Here is an 18,421-nt window from a genome sequence, read left to right as displayed (position 1 = left end):
ATCATGCTCCCCCTCTGCACCGAACGAGCGGAGCCCGCTCTGTATGCAGCACAGGCTGCTCATAGGGTGGGATCTGCCGTGAGCGATCACTAAGGGCGGCCCGGCCGCCAAACCCCGCCGTGGTCCAGGGCAGACCACGCTCGGGGATTTCTTCCCGGTTCAACGATAGTCTCGCCGCTCCCTTACCGGACCCATGTGACCGACAGGGCTTAGAGCGGTTCCATGTTACCCACCACACGCACGCGTATGCTGTTCCTGACCAGGGACTGGCGTCGAGCAGATTGGACAGATGGTATGCCAACGACAAGGCCCGGCCTTGGATGACAAACACACAAGTGGACACATTCGGGGTGGAGTCGGCCACCGTGGAGTGCTGGTCCACCTGCGCTCTCCTTCCGACCCAGTTCGTGTCCGCAAAGACACTCGTGTTTTTCCACTTCCCGAGTACGCTCGTGAGCGTGGCCGCCAGGTCGTCCTGGAATTACTGTCCGAGCTGGCCACTCGGCTCGACACCAATCCGGTTAGCGCACAGGACACGGCCAATCTATGTGACGCCACCAAGTCCAGGATCGTTGCGGGTCTGATGACGGCCAAGCGTGACGCGCGGCGTAGCAAGACAAACACATATCGCAAAAAACTCAAACGCATGCACCGTAGACTGGACAGAGCATTAAACCTGGCGCGACACGACACGGCTGTCGGGATACAATCGGCCCAGAGTCTATCCAACCGCGAACGGGTGGCTCAACTCACTCAACGCATCGCCGAAACAAAGCGAGAATGGGTGAGATCTCAATCGCGGTACCTCTTCCAATCGCATGCATGGAGAGAAGGTAAGACGACCAAAAAGTTCTTTCGAAGAATTTCTAACAAGTTCGGCGACAACATCATCCCGACGCTTCAACAGGAGTCTGGTCAGCCAGCGAAGACCCCACAAGCCAAGGCGGACACCATGGCGAATGCGTGGAGATCGGTAATGCAAGGCGCGGCCGCCCCAGCGTCAGCGATCAGCACAACGACACCATGGATGATGCAAGGTGGCTCCAACGACACCGGGACCTCCGCTAGTTCTGACTTGATCACGGAGGAGACAGTCAGGGAGGCACTTCTGACATGCAAACCCGGCAAGGCTTGTGGTCCGGATCGGATCGGAAATGACTGGTATCGTGAACATGCTGCTTTGCTCATACCGCTGCTTACTAAACTCTATAGGCTGTGGTTTTATACTCAAGTTTTCCCGTCTTCCTTTCTCGACGCGGACATTTTCAACGTCAAGAAAAGCGGGGACAGCAGCAATCCGCTGAACTATCGACCGTTAGCACTGCTCAACACAGACTACAAAATTCTGACGTGTCTCTTTACGACGGCAATCCGCAAGACACTCCATCACCGAATCAGCTGCTTTCAAAACGCTTTTGTCCCTGGCCGCCAGATACACTGTACATTGCACTATCTCGCGGCTGCTCAAGCCACGGCTCGGAGCACTGCCGACGCGAGGAACAGCCTGGCTATCTTCTTGGATTTCGCGAAGGCCTACGACTCGCTCGACCGGCAGTACCTGTACGCAGTGCTGAGGAGACATGGATATCCTGCTAACTTTGTTAGCGTCATCGAGAAACTACATACTGGAACGTCCGTTGGTTTTCTCGCCAACGGTTCACGATCCCATCGGATCGCAGTAATGCGAGGAATTCGGCAGCACTGCCCGCTAGTTCCCATTCTATTCACCCTGGCTCTGGAGTCCCTGTATCAACGACTGGTGCGTGGGGGAGTTCATCGAGGCATAATGCTGACGACCCAACAGGCCACGGCGGAGCTCCATGTCGCCGGATATGCAGACGATACGGTCATCTACATTCACGAGCCTGCAGACCTCGCACCAGTATTGCAAGTGGTCCAAGACTTCGGGCTCGCGTCAGGACTGCGGCTCAATCACTCCAAGACCGTGGCTATAGATCTCCATCCCGATGGGCTCCGGCATGGTGCGGGGTGGACGGCAAACATCAAGCTACTTGCGACTGATGAGCTATGTCACTACCTAGGTATCCAAGTCGGGAGCCGCCCGTGCGAGGAGAAAGCGTGGGCTCTAGCGAGGAACCAACTGGAGACGCGAATTCGACTGGCGAGCCAAAAGATTCACCGTTGATCAACGGGCGAGAGTTGCTGCGGCAGTAATCATCCCGAAATTCCTGTTGGTCGGACGCCACTGCTGGCCACGCTCCGATACTACGAGTGAATTGACTAAGTTCATTTGGAACTATGTGTGGTATGGTCGCTTCGTGAGCCAAGTAGCGCACTCGAATCCTTGGCTCGCCGCTGACATTACGATGCTCCGGTGAGACAAAGGTGGCCTCGGCCTTCCCGACCTGAGAGCTGAACTTAAGGCCATGGCGTTCATGATGGTAACTGGTTGGGCGCTCACCGGCACTCGTATGTGGCACCTCGTCGGGGATATACTTTTTCACGATAGGTCCACTGGTCCAGCCCCAACGTTGTTCGTCACACCGTACCAACGTTGAGGCCGCACCCTGGGCCCTCGAACCGGCAACAACGTGTTGGGAGCTGCGGGGCTGCCTCCGCCGTCTGAAGCTCATGAACGCGGGATACATGAGCTGTATGACGTCGCACATGAGGTACTTCAGACGCCGATGGATTGGGCCAAGAACAAGAGTTCCCTCAACGTCATGGGTTTACGGCGGGGAGACGATGGCCCAACGCGCCGTTTTGCGGCGGAGCTTTGCCCCCCCCCCTGTATCGAATGGTTGCCCTTTGCTGAGATTCGCTACCTATTTCAGTGGACGGTGCCGCCCGGACACCCAGGAAGACCACTTGGCAGCAGCATGACTGCCCCCGGTCGTCTCATCCGCGATGTGTTCACGTGGGAATCTGTTCGTAGTGGTCGGATGATCCTACGCAAAACTCCGCGGATTCACGAGGACGAAGTCCGGACACTCCATTTGCACCTACTAGCCCATTACCCCGAAATGGCTTTTACCACCACTAATGCTAGGGAATTACGTCTTCACGCGGTGCCGAATGACCACCCACTGATAGTGTCCACCGCGCTCGAATCGACTCGCGCTGGTGTAGTGGAGCTCTCCATCCACGCCTCCCTCTCCGCCCCAGCGATTTTTCGCCCGGTGACATCGCTCCCTGCAGCGGTATCAGCGGTGAACAACTACGCCAAGGTGGAGGTGCACATTTGCAGCCTTCATCCGCACCCGGCCCTCAGCAGGATGGCTCGTCTCTGGTCTGACCGAACAAGGTGGAAGCAAACTCGCCGCCACTATAAAAAAGCTACCATGGCTACATCGCCCCGACATGGGAAGCAGCTCGTGGATGGCAGGTCGCAAGACTGGCAGGATGAACACCTGTTAATCGCTACATCGCTAGAAACGGTCTCATGGAAGGCCATTTGACGGATTACATGAGCAACTGCGTGGGGGAAGCAAGTGCTCCATCGCCTTAAACTGCGAGCGTTCTCACGGTGGGACTCGACAAGAGGCAGAGAAGGTTGTCCAATCGTTGAATGCCAAGGAGATATTGGTTCTCCGACTCATACAGGTTGGTTTTGTCCAGGAGCCAAACACTTGTGGGCGATATTCTACGCCCCTTGGCTGGAGCTGGGTCTGCTTCAGTCGCAGGACAGAGACAATGCCACATTTCGTCTATCACTCCCATCCGTTCCCCATACAGTTTGGACCGTGTTGGACAAACTCCACCATCAGGACGCCGATGCATATCAGGCGTCTGTTCTACGACATCCTCAATCAGTGCTGGCGACTGGGTGTCGTCGTAACGCTTCAAGCGATTCGTAAACGACGGTGCAAATTTCAAGACCCACGGGAAGATACGTCCGCAGCTAGGGCCGCTGCATTATTGGATAGCCGCCTCAGGGCCGCTTATATGACGATAAGGTGGTTTGTGGTAACCTCTGCTTTGCCACCTCATTGTGCAGCAGCGGCGAAGGTTTGCCACCTTGCACTGACACTACCCAGTTCAGAAACCACAGAACTGCTGCCGCCGACACCGACTCAAACGCATCTCGTCCTGTACTTTGACAACGGCTACCGCGGCAATCCAGGACCAGGTGGATCCGGCTCGCTGATCGTTCGAGTCGATGGAGGGGACATAGCACCTGCCATTGTGTGGGTGGTCAGTATCTCCTATGCTCATCGCACGACCAACAGCATTGCAGAATATCAGGGCCTCCTCGTCGGGCTGCGATACGCTGCCCGTCATCAGCTGCACGGTCTTCATGTTGTCGGCGATAGCGCTGATCCTGAACCAGCTTCGCCTACGGCGGGCCCCGATAGCCAGATGCGACGAGGCTCGCTCGGATCTTTCCGGCGAACCCGTCATCGGCCTGTCGCCAACGCACTATGTCCCACGCACGACCCTTAGTGGATGGGAGAGGTCTGCTGGCTTCAAGGAACCGTCGCTTCAACAAGAACTGGCTCGGAGAACATGGACACACTCTCGGCCGAAGCCCCAGGTCTCAGCTGGGAACCTCAGCCACTTCGCTGAGCCTATTGCGACTCTGAAGTCACGATGACTGAAGTTGACTATGGATTGGCTTGACTCCTGTGAAGTTTGTATTGCGGTCACCCCGCTGAGCTACACTGAGCTCAGATGTCCCGGATAGACACTTGTTGATGGCTGGATGCGCGATCAGGTCTCAGCTGAACTCGTTGCGGCTTGGCGGAGAATCGGTCAGCTTCGGTGATGAAGGCGTTGAAGTCCTTACTTCTCAGCTGGAAGAACTGAAGTCCCCGGGTCTCAGCTAGGATCACTGAGACTAACTGGTCTCAGCCGAAGCCAGTTGGTTTCAGATCTCACTACTCTGAGCTTGGGTGGTCTCAGCCGGGACAGCTGGAATCTGTATGGCTTGGCTCAGATGTTTCAGCGGGATGTGCTTGGGCTTAGCGGACGCTCCGGAGTCTCAGTTTGGCGATCCAGTTCTCAGATGATGCGGACACTGGTGGACACTTATGCCGGGGGTCTCAGTTGGAATCTCACCTGAGACTATGGGGTCTCAGAGTGGCCGATGGGTACACGGTGAATGCGCGCTGCTGGAGTGTCGCGTCATCAATGATGACGGACTCATATATCAGCCGGGATGGGACCAGCTGTACCCAGATTACGACACACTTTCGGCCAATGATTCACCGGGGATCAGCTACTCATCATTGAAGATTCGTTGAAGCTGTGCTGAACCCATGCCTGACCACGCTGGATTTTGCTGAGCTCGGTCCATTATTGGCTAAAACTCATGTTGAAGCGCCGAATGCCTTAGGCACACTGGCAGCTCTCAGGATGATCTTAGCACCCTTTGTGGGTGCTCTCCGAACGGCACTGTGCGCCCCCACTCTTTGTTTGCATGTGTAGTAATTGAATCAGAATCGAATTTGCTCCGAAGGACGCAAGTGGGAGTGTTTCCTTGTGTAAAAGGGTGCCGAGGACCGGTTCCATCAAAAACCCAAGTCCCGTATAGTCGTTTTGGGTGTGCGTCAGTGTGATGAGGAGCTTAATTAGCTATTTATATTATTACGTGTTCTGGACGGCATTACCGACACGTATTTCATATTTTCGGGGAGTAAGTGACTCTCCTGCTGATTCGGCGGAGCGACTACGCGGGGTTTGAGATAGGCTCAAGTCTTCGGTGCGGTTGCTGAATTTCGCTCATATTTGAGCGTGGTGCGCGGGCGTCCCTGGGTGCAGAGCGAGAGCCCAGACTACGGACAGGCTCAAACTGAGTCAATTTTCCCGGGGCCACTCTAGGTCTGAGGGGCGAGTGAAGACCTGTGGAGGTGTCGCGTTGGGCCCGAAGAGTGTTTGTCGTTGAAGTGGGTGCGAGTGTTGGTCCTGTCGAGAAGCGCGGTAGTTGTGGTCGATGTGCGGGGTAGACGGTTTATTTAATACTGAATTGCTACTGCTAGCCTAACATGCATGCCTCGCTGCGCTCCTACGCGAGCACAGGGCTCTCTTTGCGTATTTCTGGGGTTTTCCTTGACTATGTGCTACCCTGCGTCTTTTTGTTTTCTTTTCATTTCTTTTCTACTAAATGCATGTTCCATGTTTCTTTTTCATGTTTTTCCTACAAAATGCATGTTCACTGTGACGGCTGACCCTCTCGGGTAGCTGCCACAGGAACTTCAAGCCTCTGGCCGCGAGCAAGCAAACCAGAGCCTTTGCGCCGCATCGCTCTGGCTTGCTTGCTCAGCAGGCCAGAGGTGGGCCTGACATCTCCCCCTGGTTGACTTCGCGTTGGCGGAGTCGATACTCATCCAAGAGTTGACGCCAATGCGAAACGTGTTTGATCTGCGCTTCGCTTTCCCAGGTTGCCTCATGCTCCGGCAACCCATGCCACTTCACGAGCCATTGACGTTTGCGACGTCTAGTTCGTTTCTTGAGCAGCTTCTCCACAATGTAGAGTTCTTCTCCAGTGTCCTCGTCCAAGATTAGAGGTACAGCCTTCGGAATCGGTTGATTCGGAAAATCCTCACGATTCGTTTGGTAATGGGTCAGCAACTCCACATTGAATGTCGGATTAAGACGTTTCATCGTGCGCGGAAGTATTAACTTCGCCACGTTGTCGTTCACCATACGTTCAATCACGAACGGTCCAACCTTCTTAGCCGCTAATTTCGCTTTTTTCAATTCCGTGTTCTTGTTTACGGTTTTCAGCGATAAGTTCTTCGTGTCGAGCAGCACTAAGGCACCTCTTTTAAAGACAACGTGTCTGCGCTTGCGATCGTAGTACTCCTTTTGTCTTGCTTGAGCTTCTTCCAAATTCTTCTGAGCACGTTCTACGATCTCCTGTCGCTCCTTCCCAAAGTTCTTCGCGAACTCCGCGAGTGGCACATCATTCTCCGATTGCAGCAGGTCTTTCATCTCCTCTGCCACAATGTTTGACACCTTACGTCCTGTGTCAAGTTCGAATGGCGCGAACTTCGTAGATGCGTTGACGAGGGTCGAATGCGCATATTCGATAGTCCCTAGGTGCTTAACCCAATCGTCACCGTGATACGAGATCATGCATATCAATGAATCTTCGAGCACGAGGTTCTGGCGCTCTGTCTGGCCATCTGCCTGAGCTCGGTGCGCAGTTGTCATGCTGAGTTTGATACCCATCAACTTCATCAATGACTTCCAAAAGTCCGAGATGAACTTCGAGTCGCGATCACTGATGATGACCTTCGGCAATCCGTGATGCCGAACAACTGCATCAAAGAACACTTTAGCCGTGTCCTTCGCGTCAGCTGTCGAATACGTTGGTGCATACTTCGCTCGCTTGGACAACTTGTCCACTGCAACTAGTATTGCATCAAACCCTTCCGACACTGGCAAACCCGTGATGAAATCTATTGACACCACTTCCCAGCATTCCTTTGGCACTGGTATCGGCATCAGTAGTCCTTTTTTCTTCTGGCTGCTGGACTTCCATCGTGCACAAGTCTCATATGTGCGAACGTATTCCCTTACGTCGCGGTCCATAGTCGGCCAGTAGTACCATTGCGCTACTTTCAGGTACGTACGTCGACTTCCAGGATGCGCGGACGTCTTTCCATCATGAAATTCGATCATGACATTTGTGCGAAGTTCTTTTATCTTCTGCACACATAGTCGGTAGACAATTTCGCCTTTCGTCTGTTTGAAAAACAGAAGATCGTTGTGCTTGACGAACTTCTCCATCCCTGCTCCATTAAACCACTGTTGCTTGAGAGCAGGGTCTGATTCGTATCCTTCCTGAAACGCTCTTTTCGTCTCAGGGGCCAAGTGCGGACTTACAAAATGATAGTCGGCGCTGTTGACTTGCTGCTGTGCTACGCCAATCGGGCGACCCTCCCCCCGTAAGTCGACATCGTCGAGTAACAGGTGAGTATCATCCGTTGACAAGTTGCGCAACACTGCAGACTTAATACGGTGGTCATGAACTGGTGCGGCATTCTTCGCGCATTCGTCGTCGCAGTCATGAACCGTATACGTCACATCCGGAAGAGGTGCTTCTTTCTCCTCTTCGTCTTCCAGTCCATCCGGTGGAGGCCGTGAGAGCGCATCCGCTACAACGTTCATCTTACCTCGCACATGATGCAAAGTAAACGTGTATTTCGAAAAGTGCGTCAAAAAGCGAGCCATCTTTGGTGACACTCGTGGGTGATGCAACATCCACGAACACGCTGCGTTATCCGTGTAGACGTCGAATGGGCGTCCATGCAGATAGTGTCTCCACTTTTCCGTAGCCACTTTGATAGCTAGTAGCTCCTTCTCATGCGTAGGCCATCCACGCTCATGTTTATCCAACTTCTTCGAATAGAAGGCAATCGGATGATCTGCTCCGTCATACTTCTGTGACAGAACTCCACCAATACAATGTCCTGACGCGTCCGTCGTCACGATAAACGGTCGCTCAAAGTCCGGCAACTTCAGCGTAGGTGCTTGCTGAAGTGCGAGCTTGAGATGCAAATACGCGTCCTCCACAGGCTTCGTCCAATTCCATGGGGCATCTCCCTTCGTCAAATCCCTCAACGGACGAGCAATCTCGGCAAAATCACAGATAAATCTGCGATAATATCCTGCCAAACCCAAGAAACGCAACAACTCCATTCGATTCGTCGGAGTCGGATACTTGGCTATCGCTTCCGTTTTACGCGGATCAACGCTTACTCCTGCCTGCGAGACAACATGTCCTAGGAAAGCCACTTCAGACTGACCAAACGAACACTTTGCCATGTGCGGAAAAAGCTTCTCGCGACGCAGTACCATACAAACCGCACGCAGATGTTCCACATGCTCCTCCATACTCTTCGAAAAGACGCAGATGTCATCGAGATACACGACGACAAATTCGTACTTGTCGAACAGCTTGTGCATGAGCCTGGACCATGTCCCTGGCATTCCAGCCACACCCATGGGCGCTACACACCACTGATACGTTTCCTTGTGTGTTCGAAACGCAGTGTACGGACGACTTGACTTCACCACCCGCATTTGATGATATCCCTGTGCAAGGTCGATCAACGTGTAGATGACACAACCTACCATCTTATCGAACAGCTCCTCGATTAATGACAACGGGATCTTGGCAATGACAGTCACGCTGTTGAGATAGCGGTAGTCGAACACCCAACGCAGCGGAATCTTCAAATTGCCGCTACGCAACCATTCAGCCCTTTTCGGCATTTGACCTGTGACTGGGTCCTTCTTCAGGATAGCGAAGATGTTCGAAACCCACGGCGAGTTCGACACTTCAATCCATCCTTTCTTCAACTTGTCTTTGACAAATTCTTCGAAAGCATCCTGTTCCATCTTCAACATGCGGAACGGTGCACGAGAGCTTGGTTGAGCCCCCTTCTTCAACGTCACTTCAAAGTTGACTTCACGCATCGGAGGCAATCCGTCTGGTAATTGCTCCGGGAACACATCCTTGAACTCCTTACCGACTACGTTGAAGATCGGTTCTGGAATTCCTTCCATTTCGGGCACAAGTTGTATCTTTACCCGAAACACCTGCTCATACTCGCCTTCCTTCAAGTTGTGCGAGAACGACGGTGCATCGACGTCGATGAATTGCATCCGGTCAGGTATGACAACCTCCTCCTTTTACCAATCCACTTGAGGGTTGTAGTCCTTAAACCACGGTTTCCCCAAAATGACGTCGTGCGACTCCGGCAACTTCCATTCCACGAACTCGATTGCTGGAAAGAAGTACCCATCCATGCTCACTGGTGCTTCCACGTGTTTGACATCCGTCGCCGGTGTCAACGTGCCATCAAAGCGCTGAGCTTGAAGTCGTCTTGACAGAAGCACATTACTAGCCAAACCTGGCATAATCATGTTCGTGCCTGCACCCGTGTCCAACAGAATTCGGACATCTCTGCCATTGATGCGACCCTTCCTGATGAAAAGGTTACTCGTACGTTCGGACTTCACTGCGTTCACCTTTAAGGTCTCCGTTGTACTTGTTGGTTACGATCCTTGCTGAATCAACTTCACTGGCTGCTTCTCATGCAACTCAGCTTCCTGCTCTGGCGGCGATCCGCACACACCAGACTCCAATTCCGGTTGCATCGCATGCAAACTCGGTTCTTCAACTGGCTGTAGTCCACACGAACCAGCATCTTCCGTCATTTCTGACGCTGCAGTGACAGTCTCTTCCACTTGTACACGTGCCTTGTCCATGAATGCCTGTAACTCATCCGCTTGTTCCTGGATGTCAGCCACATTCATAGTCACGCGATCCATGACGACAGTATCCACCTGTTCGTCATCCTCGAGGACCATGTTCATCCTCGGCTTACGCCCTTGATTACTGCCCGAGTTGTTTACTTCGGCGCATGCCGCTTAGCCATTTGCGTCTGCTGCGGCTATCGGACATTGACGAGCCCGATGGGCGCTACTCCCGCACCGGAAACACAGGTTTCGGCGCATACATTCCTCCTTCGACGGTACCCTTACGTTGTCGATCTCCATCGGCACTGGTCCATCGTTGTAGCTCTTCGATCGTCTGTTGTCGTACGATCGGTACCTCGGTCTGTCGCGTGCTCCTTCCGAGCGTCCACGATGCGCGTGAGACCGGTCATAGTCGAGCGCTACGGTAATAGCGTCGGTCAACGTTGCACTCCTGCGATACTGGACTTCCTCCCGAATACTTGACGGCAGACCACGCAAGAAATACATGATCTTGTCCAGTTCGCTCATCTCCTTGACTTGAGTAATCAAGTGCCTGAACTTGCTGATATAATCGGGCAAGTCTCGACACTGACGCTCCTTCAAGTCATTCATCTGGTCCCGAAGACGTTCTTGCAGATCCGGAGGCACGAACTCTTCCTCCAGCTTCAAAAAGAAGTCTTCCACACTCTTCACATCGTCCTTCTTGACGATGTACCACTGCGCGGCTCCATACTTCAGCGATCCCGCTAACACAGCCAAAATGCGTCCACTCAAGTTACTATCCTTCCAGTCTATGCCCTTAGCTAAAAAGTACTGCTCCACCTGCTCCCGGTATAGTTGGAACGATTCCTTGAGCGTCCCCCCGTAGCTGGGCATTTTTATCCCATCCAGCTTTCGTTGCGACAGCTGCCTTGACTTGCGCAGCTCGTCGATCAATTTTGTCTGCTTCTCCATGGCCGCCAACATACTATGCATTAGTTGGGCCGGATCCGCCATCTTGAACACGCGAAAACTTCGTACTTTGTGTGTTCACCCTTGAAACTTGATACCGGTGGGAGCAATCTACTTTTAGGGGCACTGACTAAAAGAAAGTAAAAGAGAAAACCTGTTAAAGAAAATAGCCTACGCTACTTCCTAAAATTGGCCGAGTTATGCGCTGTGGGAGGGTTTAGCCTTCTTCGATGCCTTTGAAGAGGTCGATGACACGTGAGAGGTCGATGACGCGTGAGAGGTCGAGCGGTGACGGTTGTCGTCCTGGTCTTCGCTTCGCCAAATTTTGTTGTGCCGGGCTACCAAGAACAAAAACTGATTAACCGACTTCGAGACTTATAGTGCTCGACTTAGGTGCGGTGCAATCTTTTGAGAACAGTAGCTACTTTGGCAAATGGGCTGTCACCGGGGCCAGATGCTAAACAAATTTGCACCACGGCTGCCCTCCAGTTATTTCCCACGGTCAGCGTACTATAATAGGTTGCCCTATTAATGTACCAAAGTCTCCCCAACAGCTGGGTTGGTCACGCTGACGTGACACTTACACCTCAAGCTGAAAAGGCCTCCAGTTGAGTGCCGTGCAGCAGCGAGCCTTCCCCCCGCAAGTGCTACCAGATGTCGCGTTGGGCCCGAAGAGTGTTTGTCGTTGAAGTGGGTGCGAGTGTTGGTCCTGTCGAGAAGCGCGGTAGTTGTGGTCGATGTGCGGGGTAGACGGTTTATTTAATACTGAATTGCTACTGCTAGCCTAACATGCATGCCTCGCTGCGCTCCTACGCGAGCACAGGGCTCTCTTTGCGTATTTCTGGGGTTTTCCTTGACTATGTGCTACCCTGCGTCTTTTTGTTTTCTTTTCATTTCTTTTCTACTAAATGCATGTTCCATGTTTCTTTTTCATGTTTTTCCTACAAAATGCATGTTCACTGTGACGGCTGACCCTCTCGGGTAGCTGCCACAGGAACTTCAAGCCTCTGGCCGCGAGCAAGCAAACCAGAGCCTTTGCGCCGCATCGCTCTGGCTTGCTTGCTCAGCAGGCCAGAGGTGGGCCTGACAGGAAGCGACTCTCAGCTGGAGCCGCCGGAGGAAGTGAAGAAGCTACGGAGACCAGGTCCAAGGTCTCGGAAGAGGTGGACAAGTTACGTGTGGAGTGTCGTGTTTTGTATTGGAGAAAACTCGGGCCAGATTGGGTTGGACACGTGCGAGCTGAGACGTGTTGAGTGGGGAGCGGGTTTCGTTTGGAGAGTACTGGAGACATCTGAAGTGGGAACAAGGTTGCTGTGGCTGGCTGACATCTGGGCCCAAAGCGTAGCCCTAGGAAGAACAATCAAGGGGATCGCAAGGAGGTGCACACGCCGCGCCCGATCAAAGACCGGAGCTGGGAAGTTTCATCCGAGTCGTTGTTGGGCTCAGCTGAGGTATTTCAGCTGAGACCCCAAGACTCTGAGCCATCTGTGCTCTAGTCCGACGTTCGGCGGTCTACGTTTATTCAAGGTTCGATCTGGAAGCCGGGAATTTGCCCGCACCTCGCCACACAGACACCTACAAAGCCTCTACGCACAGTGCAGACTCATGGCTGACAGAGTTTTCGTGTCCACCTCGACCCACCCTCTCCGTCAGTTTAACAAGGCCGCCGATCACTTGGCCAACATCGCAATGGACACAAAATCGAGCAAACAGGTTTTTGGAGCTGATATCTCTCGTCTGCCAACACGCTGGACGCCAGTGCCCGAGCTCCTCCTAGGAGACGTCGACGTCAACCACTGGATCGATCTATACCCGTGTGCGGAGGACGACGGCCGGTCCTCTGCCCAACGAGGCCCCGTGTAGCTGCGGAGCATTCGCTGGTGTCAACTATGATAGCCAGCACTCCACTCGATGATATGTAAGCATCGGGTGGCAGGACATTCTCTAGGTCGTTAAGAACTAATGACTATAATGCACCTCACATGAAAACGAAGGATGACTCCTTACTAAGGAGTCCTTAGCCACGTACGCCCTAAAGCAAAGAATTCCACCTTCGCAGTATTTCGTAAGCTACTGATTTCTACTGTAATGGCAGGGTTCGTCTCGCTAGATTATGGGGCGATGACGGGATGGTATCATTTGCCTAACCACATAGTACTGTGTAACAGCATCCTACTTGTATTGTACCACGGCTGCTTACTCCCGTCCACGTAAGGTCGGGGTTATGGAATGATGATTCAACGGCAAGGTTCGCTCTTGACTTTACTAACAGTATTGCGAATGGTTCGTTGTCGTTCATTGTGGCGAAGTTAGCATGAGCGAGTAGTCGGTTGGATGAGTGTATCATTCACAAATTGACAAATCGGACCAAGTCACCCTGAGCCTGATGCAGACGTTCGCCGTTCATACGACTGATGCGGCCACCCAATTCACTATCGTCGGACCTCGTTTTACTCGAGCCAAGCGGATATATGACACTACATGTAATAGGAGTGATCGAATGCCTGCGCGTACTGAGGACGAGATCTACCCACTCGAAACAGTTCCTAGCCCGGCCACGTCGACGTCGACACACGCTGATACGGCAATCTGTGCCCCCACCAACGCAGAAATACTGCCCTTTATCAGTCCTGGACCAGAGCTTTATTATCCGACACCAAGTGGGCAGACTGACACAGCTATCCATACGCAACGGCGTAAAGCAGTCCGAGCGAACACAACGGATCGTCGGGAGCAATGCCGTCTGAGCCAAGCCAGATACCGATTTAAGCAGCGTACGAAGATTAAACTCCTTGGGGACGCCATTTCCATTCTTCGACGAGAAATATCGCAGTTGACGGTTCAGCGAGACCAGACCTTATGGGAAGGGAAGCGGAGCGTCCACAGTGTTATCGTGGAGTACTTTCATTTCTTCCGCCACGGCGTTGACGTGTTATCTGGGGCACACAATACTAGAATCGGCAGTAACACTTGTGATGCGGCGCAGCGGCAACAAGTTTTTCTGGAATATGGGATGGCACCGAACATTGAGCTAGGGGAGAGTCGAGGCGTGGCAGCGTTGATGGATCATTGGTGCCAGTATTCGGCGTATTTCCAAGACTTGGAGTTCCGGTTGGAGCACATGAACGAGATGCCAAAGGGCCTCGTTATCGTCTCGGCATCTTTACGAGTGACGGTCACCACGGAAACGATAAAGCATGTCTTCCCGCACCTTTCACCTTGTCCCAGCGAGAACCGAGATGTCAAGGGCATGCTTCTTGGCAAAAAGCTCATCGGAGCGCAGCTGCTTCTCCCGTCGACACTTCATTTTGAATGGGACAGCGCGACAAGGCAGATCGTACGGCTGCAGACATCCACGGACTTCTTGGTGCCTCTCTGTCGAGAATTTGGCAATCTGAACGATGCGTCCTTCGTGCTAGATGGGGCAAACATCACACTGGATGGCGCTATTCTGGCGCGTGGACTGTAGCACAAGCAGCAATAGAATATTGCACATGCGTGTCTAATACTCTTGGTATTTGTGATTTTTTAAGTCCAAAATGGGAACTAACTCTGGACCCCGTTACGAGGAGTGGTGGGAATTCCATGCAGGTTCGCACCGCCGAGGTCATTAGGTTGGATAAGAGCTATCTGACACACTAAGCGCCGCAGCAAGACTCTACTGCACCACTTAGTCATGACACCGGCTCTCCTTGAGCCCTAGGTGAAGCCCCGATTTCAAAGATGCCTGGTGGGGGCGGTTGCGAGGTCGTGTAGCCCGGTAAACACGCGCGGGTGCCCACGGAGGCGGGCCCTTGGACGGCATGGCAAATCCCTTGCAACACACTGAAGGTGGCAATGATCAAAGCCAGCAAAAAACTATGACGCATTGACTCGGGGTGACGCTGTTTGATGCGATGAGTTCTGGTTTTGAAATGAGAATCCACAGCCGAGTTCAGCATTTTGTGAAGTACATGGCGTGGCGATGCTATTTCGACTAATGTTGTACCCGGCATCTACCAGCATGCGTTAGCATTTTGTTGTGCCTGCTTCAAATTTCCTTTGCGAACCGATGCCAGCATGCATGTCCACCTCCTTCGTTCTTCCTCACAGTACAATTTATCAGCACCACAGTTTGCCGAAAAACCATCATCCCTTCATCGTGACAAGACCACCAAGCTCTTCACTGGCGATGGCGCTTCCGCATTTGCTCAGACCATCTTGCCCCCAGCGTGCGGACCGCACCGCTTAATCCTCGGTTACTGTAGCCAATCCGACACCACTTGACACTAATTCGCGTTAAACGAGGCGCGGAAACAAGACCAGCTTTGTGTAGCGACTCACCTTCGGTCCTGGGATATCGCAGCCGAAAGGGAATGAATCAATTGATTAATTCTTGCACATTACCTTTCATCAGGATTATTGCTTTGACAAAAGTGAACGACGCATTGATGGCGAGGAAGACGACCTGCATATCTGTTTTCTTTCCTTATTTCCTACTAGCGTTCGTCTTCGATGAATTTGAGGTACTTCTCAAACGTGAAGATGCCGTCAGGAGTGAACTCCTTGCGACGCGCAAGAATCTCATCCCCAGTCATTGTCAGCACTTCGTCCACTTCTTCATCTTGCAGCACCAACGGGCCATCAAACGTGCAGTCGAAGAGTCCGCCCCACACGCGGCTGCGGTCGTCTCCGTAGCAAAACGTGGTCAGGTAGCGCACCGGCGTGTTCTTGACACCCATCTCCTCCTCAGCCTCGCGCTCGGCGTTCACGTCCATGTGCTCACCGAACTGCACGACTCCACCGGTCATGGGGTCCAGCATCCCGGGGCAGTAGTCCTTGATCATTGTGCGACGCTGCACGTACTATACACACATAGCAGCACTGAAAAGACAGTTTATGGTAAGTGTACGCAGACCGCGAATTCTTTTGTTCAGGACATTTACAATAGAACCTGTTCGTATTCAACTAAACTGCCCTGTGTCCATAAGTTCAAGCAACTTAACCGCGACAAGAAGTACAAAAGCAAATGCTCCGGTCGCATATCCACAGTAGTACAACACTTCTAAGCACAGGTATTCCCAGCTTCGTCGCAGACGACCTAGTTCATTGCAGAGAGCATTACATGTTCTTGGCAAAACCATTTATTGGCGTTCAAGCGGGTTATATTATGGTGCTGCTAGTAAACCCAAAATAAGCCGCTTGTGCGAGAGCACTTCACGAACGAGTAGTTTTCACCTTCCGTGGGAAGTGCGTCTGCAGCCACGTGTTGTACTTCTCGAGCAGAGTGTTGTCGACATTGCCCAGCGTGCTTTTAAGGTTCTCGGGGACGTCGAGCCCTTTAGTTTTCCACGCCCTAAACAAACTCTCCGCGTATAAATCGTCACCCCTCGCCCTCTGAAGCATACTCTCTTTAAACAAGTCGTCCCCGACCGCCAACTTGATTGTTTCGTTGTCCGGGTGGTGAACATTGAGCCAAGATAGGTAATTCCTGTACATCTTATCCAAAGTGCCATCGCCGATCTTGAGACCCATGGTCTTAAGCTTCGTGAACACGTCGTCCGATTCGTACCCATGGCTTTTCCATCTCCCGAACAACGTTTTCGCGTATTTGCTGTCCTCGAGTGCCTGATCGATTTTGGCTTTGGAGAACAGATTCTTACCACCCGTAGTTTCTGCACCCAGTGGGAAGTGCTTATCGAGCCAAGCAGCGTAGTTGCGGTACACGACGTTGAGCCTTGGGTCCTCCAAGAGTTTACTCTCCTCCAGTAATTTCTTTGCGTCTTTAATCTCGATTCCATGGCGCTTCCACCGTCGCATTAGCGTCTTCGCGTAATTGGCGTCGCCCATCGCTTTCGTGAGCTTCTCGATGCTGAACATGTTGGCACCGGCCAGCCTCTCCTCGTCCTCTTCATCCACGACTTTGAGGCCGCGCAGGGATCTCTTCTCGTCACCAGCGTTGAGGCTTACATCCAGCACACCGAGGTCCGGAGACGCCATAACGGAGACCTTTGTCCCTTGGTTGGCATCCGCAGAGAGTGCGCTACCGCTCGCGAGGAGGGTGGCCGCCGACACTGCCAGGAGGACGGATGGCAAACGCATGGACGACACCTGAATCGGAGAAAACACGCTGCGGGACTGGAGGGCGACTTGAAGAATGAGGCGAGAGGGGCTGCTCGTAGAATAACGATACATTACAGTACACGAACAGCACTGTACCATACATGTACAAGTCATATGTATTCTGATAAGAATACAATCAAGCATCCCACGAGCTGAGCTGGAGCACTGCTCGCGGGAATGAGCACGATCAGCACAAAGCCTGCGAGCGCTCGTCGGGATTTGAGCGCTCCCTATGAATTCGATTCGACAGGGGAGCCGCTCATTATATACCATAATTTATTGTATAAAAATACATTGCTAGACCGGAAATAGAGCAGAGCGCGCAAAGAGCGGTGCTCCCCTTGCTCGTTTCGTGCGTATTTAGTAGAGGGAGCTCTAAAGCCTTAATCTATGCTCTCGCTTGATCGGCGAGAGCTCACAAGTTGAGTTTTTATTTTAGCTCGCTTGGGCCTCTGCTCGTGGAATGCTTGATTTGAACGAAAATGAGAGCAAAACCGAACGAGCAAAGCTCAAGAAAGACGGATTCCGATTTTCGGGGGCGGCATACAGTAACGAATTACTAGTACTGACTGATTGGTACACGGCAAAAAAGGAACAATACAGTAATACTGACAAAACCAAGTGTTATTGCTGCAACAGTGTCGTTGTAGAGGGGACGGTTTTCCTTGCTGCGCGCTTCCGGATTCAATCCCAGGGATTCACATGGTTGTTCCGTCGACAAAATAAAGACAGGCGCACTGTATCATGAGCTTTGTTTACCAAAGAAGGTTGACTCCGGAGTCCGGAGACGCGGACGACATGTAAACACAAGTGGATTGCTCGGAAATAATGAATACTATGTATCAACCCTCGATGCGCGCACGTGCCTCCGGCACTATGCTCGTGGGGTGCTTTGAATGTCACACTTTGTTGGAGGGCTGCATCACTTGCAGGTATCCGTAGTCTCAGACTACACCAGTGTGCCCGAACTCGGACTGGTACTTAGCGCCAGTTCTGAGAACTGAGCTTTCCACCAGATGGGATAAATATAGCGATTAGCTGGCAACGGTTTTGAATTAGTAGATTCTGCTAGTACTATGTACATCATTTCTCAATCAAGTTGACAAGTTTCCCAACCAGGCTGCAAAAAGGCGCGTCCATGGGATAGCAAATTCAAGGCTGTCGGGCGACACACAAATTTTAATCCTAGGCTACA

The 18,421-nt window shown here is 52.4% G+C and overlaps 2 protein-coding genes across 2 annotated transcripts; one reads left to right on the top strand and one right to left on the bottom strand.

Annotated features, from left to right (window-relative positions):
- Positions 1-818: 818 nt before the first annotated feature.
- On the top strand, positions 819-14,593 carry IUM83_08058 (WD repeat-containing protein 43; the record flags this gene model as incomplete). The annotated part of the gene is made up of 3 exons (XM_067932409.1): positions 819-833; positions 908-973; positions 14,204-14,593. The coding sequence occupies 3 exons, from the start codon at positions 819-821 to the stop codon at positions 14,591-14,593; spliced, it is 471 nt and encodes a 156-aa protein (XP_067783104.1).
- A 1,009-nt stretch (positions 14,594-15,602) lies between these two features.
- On the bottom strand, positions 15,603-17,103 carry IUM83_08057 (avirulence protein 1b; the record flags this gene model as incomplete). The annotated part of the gene is made up of 2 exons (XM_067932408.1): positions 15,603-15,968; positions 16,342-17,103. The coding sequence occupies 2 exons, from the start codon at positions 17,101-17,103 to the stop codon at positions 15,603-15,605; spliced, it is 1,128 nt and encodes a 375-aa protein (XP_067782989.1).
- Positions 17,104-18,421: the final 1,318 nt, after the last annotated feature.

This window comes from Phytophthora cinnamomi, assembly GCF_018691715.1.
Source record: "Phytophthora cinnamomi strain GKB4 chromosome Unknown Contig102, whole genome shotgun sequence".
Classification (NCBI taxonomy): Eukaryota; Oomycota; class Peronosporomycetes; order Peronosporales; family Peronosporaceae; genus Phytophthora; species Phytophthora cinnamomi.
This window is presented reverse-complemented; position numbering and strand designations above follow the sequence as displayed.